The sequence below is a fragment of the Blennius ocellaris genome, assembly GCF_963422515.1.
Source record: "Blennius ocellaris genome assembly, chromosome: 12".
NCBI lineage: Eukaryota > Metazoa > Chordata > Actinopteri > Blenniiformes > Blenniidae > Blennius > Blennius ocellaris.
Window position 1 is genome coordinate 8,677,092 of NC_137661.1, and position 8,536 is coordinate 8,685,627.

Genomic DNA, 8,536 nt, shown 5'->3' on the forward strand with positions numbered 1-8,536 from the left:
TGTGATTTCGCTGATGTTTCCACATGCCAGTTACTCATAATTAGTAGACATTTGAGTCGGTGTGTTTTCAGATTGAAATTTAGATTAGGGAAGTATTGGGTCATTAATCAATTGGCGTTGTCAATTGAGAATACACTGTTGAATACACTGTTGTATGAATTGCACCCCCCACTCCCCAGACTGAACTCTCTGTGCGCGAGCTGGTGGCCGTGATGCCACTCAATTTGCAGACACTATAAATGAACGTTTTCAAAGTGCAGGCTTGAACCTGAAGTCATCTTTGCGCGTCTCTCGCCTTCAGCGGAGGATCTGGAGCCGTGGCTGCTCCATGTTGCCTATCAGATTCGCGATCTTGTGGCCAGCCGCTGGCGACGCCCCGCAGATCAGGCGGCAAGCCGGCGAGAGGAGCGCCTTCCTCCGGTCGCTCGCGCGCCACGTGTCGCGGTCTCCGCTGCAGCTTTAAGTGCGCGAGCGCAGCAGAGACACGCACCTCGCTCCAGTCACTGAAATAACAGAGGGGACGGAGTTAGCGCTCCGTAGCCGCGCCTAAGTTTATTCTATTTCTTATTTCACTTAACGAAGTTACTTTTCATAAGTTACGTTTCCCGACAGTGGACTAACAAAGTCGTAAACTTTGCGCACATCTCTGTTTTTGATTACGATCCTCAACAATGTTGTGGGAATTATATTTTAGGGTGATGTTTTTTCTGTTTTGTTACTTGTCGATGTTAGACGATAAATTGGGCTTTCCGACGTATTGTTTGTGACGTGTCGTTGCTTCTTAAATTGCCATGGTTTACTGTGTATTAAGGAACATAAGGATAAAGGGAAGGGCGAAATGATTATTCCCTAAAGAGCTCGTCAAACTCTGGGACTCATAAACACACGTAAGTATCAGTTATAAACTTTAGTTGATGCACAACGGGAGAAATGTGGAGTTCAGCCCGTCAATGAGAGAGAGAGAAAAATGTGCGCTGTTTTCCTCTCTTTCTGTTCGTCTGCTCTTACGTCTGTTCGACAGCAATAAAGATAAGGAAATGAAATTATGACCTGAAATCTAAAAAAGCCTTGAACGCTGTCGGGCGATCACAGGCGGGAAGGAGCAGGAAAGAAGAGGAGGAGGAGGGGGAGGAGGAGGAGGAGGCATCGGTGTGATCGTGTGAGCTCTCCAGGCTCAGAAATATCTCTGCTCTGGCTCACATTCCGATAAGGGAGCCCGATCCAGCTCTCTCTGTAGGCGTGGTTTTCCCAGGCTTTTAAAACAGCAGCTGCTATTTACCTTCCCCTCTAATGTAAACCACCGCCGCCGCCGCCGCCGCCGCCGCCACATACCCTCTCCTCACCCCATTCACCCTCCTCCCTGGCCCGGCGGCCCCCCGGCAGCCCGGCGGCCAAACCTCCAACCACCACACTCATAAAACATCCTGGCACGTGCTCCACATTCACAACACCGACAGATGATTAAGTGCCAAAATGTGTACCAGAGTCAGGAACTGCTGTAACGTGGAAACGTGGGGTGTGCGCGTTTTAAGTGTACTCACACAATTCAAGCGACTTTTGGGATTATAATTAATCTATTGTTTTTATCTTATGTTGAAGTTGGAGTGTGCATTTTATATGGTTCCCTTGAGTGTTGTTGTCCTATGTTGTCATCTTAAGTTGTTTACGAGTTGTATTAAAACAGCAATTGCACCAGTTTGCTTGAACTCCCGCCGTCAAAACTGCGCCCACCTGTGCGTCGTCCGTCCCGTCACGACTCTCAAACTTTTTACCTACCACCGGGGTTATTGAGAGGATAAGAGGGGTTTAATTACTTCTACTAACTTTGTTTGTTGTCTGCACTTTCTAAATAGAATAGTTCTAAGAGTGAGTTGGAAGGCAATCATATTCTATATAAATGTGGAAACCAACCAGAATCAGAATTATTCCTATGCCAATACTATAGATACATACAATAACATAATTGTTTTTGTGTTTGTGTTATGGGTCTGTTTTGCTCCTCACCATTAATCAATCCATTATATTGTCTTATTATTGTACATTGTGCGGTTATCTCCCCTTTGGAAGATAAAAGGTCCCGCAGCCGGCTTCTGCTGGCGATGCCCAGTCAGCGGCTCCACTGTTAATATGTAAACGCTACGATGATTGAAGACTGAAGGCAGTTTCCTCGGCTGTGCCCTGAACCCGGGCCGTGCGCCATTGGCCGCCAGCTCCAGCGGCCAAAGAACCAATGGGAGGGCGCCGACCACGAGCCGTCCTCCCTCGGGCCGCGTGTCCCTCGTCCTGATTGGTGGAAAGTTACTGTGGGAAAGAAAGTTTGGGAAGTTTCACACGAGCCGTTCGCGTGCAGTGTGAGATATAAATACAAGCCACACGCGGAGAGCCCAACAGAGAGACGGCATCCGCTCTGGCATCCGCAGCTGCTGCGCGTCGGTCTGACGGATTTTAACTCGATACACATCTCAGGATTTGTTAGCTTTTTTTTTTTTTTTCTTGGAGGTGACGTTTGATTGTCACACATAGAAAACCTCAATCTTCCCTCTCATAAACAAGTGGATCGTTATTTGCTGGGGCTTTTGTTGGATATTTTTGATTAAAAAAAAGAAGAAGAAGAAGAAGAAAGATGCCTGCCGATATGATGGAAAAATCCTCCTCCTCCCCCGTTGCTGCAACCCCGGCAAGCATGAACACAACTCCGGATAAACCTAAGACAGCATCAGAGCACAGAAAGGTTGGTATTGATCATGTTTTTCAAAGCAAATGTCGCTGTCATTGAACACGTTTTTAACGTGTCACGGCAAACCACAACCCGATTGTCCAAGGCGCGCGGATTTGAGCTTTTACGCACGAAACGGGAGAGGATTTTAATGTAGTTCTGTCCTCATTTCTAGTCTTCAAAGCCTATAATGGAAAAGAGGAGACGAGCGAGAATCAACGAGAGCTTGGGGCAGCTGAAAACTCTCATCCTGGACGCTCTCAAAAAAGATGTAAGTACACAAGTCGTTGCAGGAGTCAGTGATGGATTATGAAACGATTGCTGTATAGCGGCGGGGAAACGAGCGTGCTGTCCTAATCGTGTGCGTTGTTCGACCTTTCAGAGCTCCAGACACTCTAAACTGGAAAAGGCAGACATCCTGGAGATGACGGTGAAGCATCTCCGGAACCTCCAGAGGGCTCAGATGACCGGTAAGTTCCATCTCTCGGTCGAAATGGTCTCTCGCTATCGATCGTCGTAGACGCTTGCAAGTGTAAAGTCGCAGCGATTCCCCACCGTGCCAACATTTTATAGACTTTTAAACTTTAAACACATGTGGCAAAGTCTGCACCTGACTAAAACGCCTTTCTGCCTGTCTCTTCAGCTGCCCTGAACACCGACCCCACAGTTCTGGGGAAATATCGCGCTGGATTCAGCGAGTGCATGAATGAAGTCACCCGGTTCCTGTCCACCTGCGAAGGCGTGAACACCGAGGTCAGGACGCGGCTGCTCGGCCACTTGGCCAACTGCATGACCCAGATCAACGCCATGAACTATCCCAGCCAGCATCAGCACCAGCACCCGCTCCCTTCCACCGCGGGGCCAACGCATCCTTCCTTCGGCCAGCCCATGGTCCAGATCCCCAGCTCGTCCCCACAGGTCCTGCCCATGAACCCCGTGTCCTGTAAAGGGGGCTCCTCGCCGGCCAATCTACCGTCAGACGCCACCAAAGTGTACGGCGGCTTCCAGATCGTGCCTGCCACAGACGGACAGTTTGCTTTCCTCATACCCAACGCGGCGTTTGCGCCAAACGGCCCCGTTATCCCGGTGTACGCCAACAACGTCAGCACGTCTGTGCCTGTTCCGGCTGCGGTTTCCCCCGGAGCCCCGTCTGGCAACACGGACTCAGTGTGGCGACCCTGGTGAAAAGACTGCAAGGGAAAAAAAACAAACAAACAAAAAAAAAAGACTTAAAAAACGACACTTACTAGTTCTCTCTTTGTTCAATGTTAGAAAAGTTGTTTTGAATATTTTTCCTCCGTAAAATGGACAGAGTATGCACTATATTTGTACAGCTAACAAGGGAGTAAAGTTCATATTGAAATGGGATTTGTATTGTGGAAGTCCGTTCACTGCATTTTTATATATTTGACTCGTCTTTTTTTTACTGTGTGACGCCAAAGATATGTTCAATGCTATTATGCCGTTCTTCGTTTTGGAAGACAAATAAATTTGTAAAGGTATTAAAACAATGCACATGACTTTGTGTTATTTGTGAAGAAAAACAAGGGGGAAAGCTGTCGTAACTGCATTCAATGGGGGGAATACTGCTTTCCCTTGCAGTTTAATTGGTTTGTTGTTGTTTACCTTAAACGTGTTTCCATACTGAGTAAAGAAGCACAGCTGGGTTGATGCGGTCGGGTACACTTTAGTGCGTTAAATCTGTGTAAAGTAAACATTAACTTTCCTTTCAATGATTTAAGCGGGGTGTGCTTGTTATAAAGCAACAGGTGATTTGAAACCGAAGTTTAGAAGTAATAGAGGCCTAATAAGAACAATAATAGTTTGGTCCAAAATCCCGAACTAAAGTTCAGCTCGTTAACATTTACTTTGTCGTTTGAGGTTTAACATGCACAACTTCTGCAGACAGCTGGAGTGTCTGCAGAACATTGCAATGCTCACTCAGCGCAATGTTCAAGTGAAAGATGAGATTGGCACTAAACTACAGGGCAGGCACAATATTTACTAACTAAATAACTGTGTAAAACAGACGATTTGTGTAAGTATCATTGATCAGACACTGAGGCAACCCTTCTGTTTGTGGCTGATGTATCCAATTGATGGACTTTACTTTTCTTTTTTTTTCTTGAAGAAATGCAGGACTTGAAAGACTTTGCGCAGCTTTACAGAGGCGAGTTGCGCCATCTAGCAGCGGAAGAGTTAATCGCAGCTAATCGGTCGTGGCAGATCAATGAGTGGTTGGATATGTGGAGTTGCTTCTTGGCGCAACTGCTCTCAGTCTTTGTCTCCCAGAAAACATGTCCCACTAGTAAGGGAATAACAAGGAGCAAGGAAACTTTTCAAACTGTTTTGACTTGATACCACTTGTAAGATGAGGGGCTGCAGAGAATGATAGGATATTCAACTATTTTGAAATGGTCATCGTTTTATCTATATTAAGCACGTTTTGTGTGGATGTAAAGCGGAATGACTGCTTAAAAGTTGTTTTTTTACATAGATTGTGTATTAGATATGCAAGCAACAAACAATCTGCACTGATCAAACCTCTAAGATATCATTGTGAGGATTTCCACTGCTCAGTCTTTTTCATATCAGCAACAGCTTTAATTTCCTGACAGTATGAGCAGAGAGGAGCCTTGGGCAGTGTCTTTAATCAGGGAAGAGGGAGTTTCTGGATGCCAGGGGGGTTGACAGCAGAAGGACGTGCTAAACGCATCGCCACTGAGCCATGTGGTAGCTCTCTGCTTTGCCCAGGTGTGTGTGCCCCCTCCAGCTATCCGAGTGTGTGTGTGTGTGTGTGTGTGTGTGTGTGTGTGTGTGTGTGTGTGTGTGTGTGTGTGTGTGTGTGTGTGTGTGTGTGTGTGTGTGTGTGTGTGTGTGTGTGTGTGTGTGTGTAGAGGGGTGCAGGTGTTTGCAATTATCAGTGTGCTAAGAGGCACAAAGTGTGGATAAGTGCCATCATTTTGAATTTCCATCACACCTTTTTACAGGGGGCCATGCATCCCCGTTTGATCGAAGCCATGTGTGCGCTCATGCTGGTGAGTGCATACATTTTGTTTGTGTGTGTGTGTGTGTGTGTGTGTGTGTGTGTGTGTGTGTGTGTGTGTGTGTGTGTGTGTGTGTGTGTGTGTGTGTGTGTGTGTGTGTGTGTGTTGAGGTTGCCGGGTGTGTGAGGACATGCCTGGCCCAAGGGCACAATGGGTGAGGTAGTTAGGTGCAGGAGCGGGGTGGGTGGGTGGGTGGGGGGGGTTCAAGGATAGGCCTGGCACGAGCAACAGCCCCCTGTGAGCCAGAGGTACTCTTCACACACGCACGTGCACACACAACACGCAAAACATTCCCACAGCATTCCAGCTGTGCTCGAACCAATGTCGAGCTTCCTGCCCTGAGCCCTGAGGCCACAGCTGGACACGGGACGTCTGGGAGGCACGTGGTGTGACCCGGACAACACCCAGCTGCTGAGCCCTCCCACCCTGCCTCACCGCATTTCCCCTCTTTCCTCCTTTCCTCCTCCACCCACCGACATCTTCAGCGGTCTCTTCCCCTCTGGAGAACAACTTTACGAGCCTCTCCAATTACCCAGTGCAGTGGCCGAGCTGCCGGAGTGACCGCACACATGTCACAACACGACCGAGGGGTGAGCCGCCATGCGTGTCCATTAACTTTTCCCACACTCCGCGTGCATGCAGGGAGCAAAAAAAGAGGAAAAAAAAAAGTCCCTCTGCTTCCTCCTTGGCTCCCTAAGTGCTACCATATGGTCCACTCTCTCTCTCTCTCTCTCTCTCTCTCTCTCTCTCATACTCCTTCTTTCTTTCTCTCTTTCCCCCTCTTTCCCGGCCCATCACTGGGGCTGTCTTTGATTGCAGCCCAGACAAGCGAGAGCTTTATGATTTAAGCCCAGGGCTTGCTGTACCAAGCCCTGGACTCATTTTGAAGCCAAACTCCTTTCCTCCCCACCCCCACACCCCCACCCCTCTTTCACCCCCCCAACCCCCCACCCCCCACCCCCCTCCTGCAGTTGCAGGGGAAGGCTGTTTTCTGGCAGGAAATGAATAGCTCCCAGATGAGCGCAGGAACCTGAGAGGTCGTGAGAAAGAGGCGAACCCCCCTCCGCAAGCCCGGCTTGCTGCCAGCCGCCAGGGGAATGTGGGAGAGCGCCTCTCTGACACACGCATCAACCCCTCTGCCCTCCACCACACCGCCTGACTGACTGCCTGCCTCAACGCTGGGCCCTGAGCCTGGAAATAGACTGATAGACAGGGCAACCGCCACCGAGCCAAGCAGCACGGCTCGTCAGCCAGCCGGCAGAGCAGCCAGTAAAAGGGAAAGCTGTGGGAGGGTGAGAGAAGTGCCGGATTTGTGTGTGGGCGGAAGTGGATCAGTATGTGTGTGCAGTCTAAATCCTGACCCAGGCGCACATTACAATGGAAAGTTAGATGTGTAATTTAAGTTTAATTTAAACTCATCTATGACCCTGTCAGGAATTTTTTTTTTTTTTTTTTGCACAGATTTGGTTCACAGACAGATACACATCCACACACTCACTCCTCCCTCAGTCCCAGAGGCGTTACACTCATTCCATAGTACACGCTCACACAGACAGGTGTTCCTTGTCAGGAGCAAAGCCTTTCCCTTTGGATCCCTGTGTGCTGAACTAACATGTATTCCTCCAGAGATTGACGTTGTTATGGTTGGCTGTGGTCAGAAGTTTAACCACAGTTGTCCAGGCATATTTTAAGATCTTTTTTGAGTTATTACTTTGTAATGGTGTGACACACTGAGCTCAACTAATTAGGGTGTGAAGGTGCAGTCTTTTTTTATTACAACTTCAGAAAATCCTTCACTATTGGCAGAGTGTAACAACTTATGCAAAGTCATGGTGAAGATTACGGTGGAGGCAATGTACATATCTGATCTACCATCCCCACCTGAGGCTCCAGTTTCAATAATTAGTAAAAAAAAAAAAAAAAAGGCAGGAAAAATTTAAGTTATTCCCTCTTTTACAGAATTTATTCAGAATTGCCCTTCTCAGCTCATTCTGGAAAAATGCTAAGTTGCACTTGGCATCAATGTCTTTATAAACCAGGCGTGGGAAAACTACAGCCCGGGGGCCACATCCAGCCCATTGGTCTTTTTAATCCGGCCCAACGAAGATTGGTACAGAATTGCTCAAATTAATCATCAGAATTCTGACTGCATTCATTGGACATTGTCATTTAATACTAGACATTTCCACCAGGGGAATTAGCTGACAACAGCTTCTTGACCTTCTTATTACCAATATACCAAACACATAGCTGAGATCTCCAGAGCACCGGAGTTTCCACACTGACCAGGCCGGCCGGAAGCGCATACAGGCGATGTCCAGCATGTAAACAAAGATGATGGAGGTGAGCTAAGCTGAGCTAAGCTAAGCTAAGCTAAGCTAAGCTATGCTATGCTATGCTATGCTATGCTATGCTATGCTATGCTAAGCTAAGGTGAGTTAAAGCTAACTCTTCTTCCTCACGTATGTGTATCTGTGGTGAATAAAGTGGACAAGCTACAACAACACATCACTCACAGCACAGACACTTGTCTCAGAAGCTGTTGTTTGTCATATTGACAGATAAACAGACATTTACACTGTACAGTGAAAAGCTGACTTTGCTGGTCCCTCAACCTATAATTAACTGTAAGATTAAAAAATAAGAAGGAACAGAATAGTACAGAGGGAACAGAATATGTACATTGTACACTATAGCTACTAAATAAAGTTTACAAATAAATAAATACAATAAAATATATCAAGTCTGTAGCTAAAGTTGTTGCTTCTTATCA

General features: G+C 47.3%; 1 protein-coding gene across 1 annotated transcript; it reads left to right on the forward strand.

Moving 5' to 3' along the window:
• Positions 1-2,485: 2,485 nt before the first annotated feature.
• her6 (hairy-related 6) lies at positions 2,486-4,227 on the forward strand. The gene is made up of 4 exons (XM_080506789.1): positions 2,486-2,731; positions 2,892-2,987; positions 3,099-3,186; positions 3,360-4,227. The coding sequence occupies exons 1-4, from the start codon at positions 2,624-2,626 to the stop codon at positions 3,899-3,901; spliced, it is 834 nt and encodes a 277-aa protein (XP_080362915.1). The 5' UTR covers positions 2,486-2,623; the 3' UTR covers positions 3,902-4,227.
• The last annotated feature ends 4,309 nt before the right edge of the window (positions 4,228-8,536 follow it).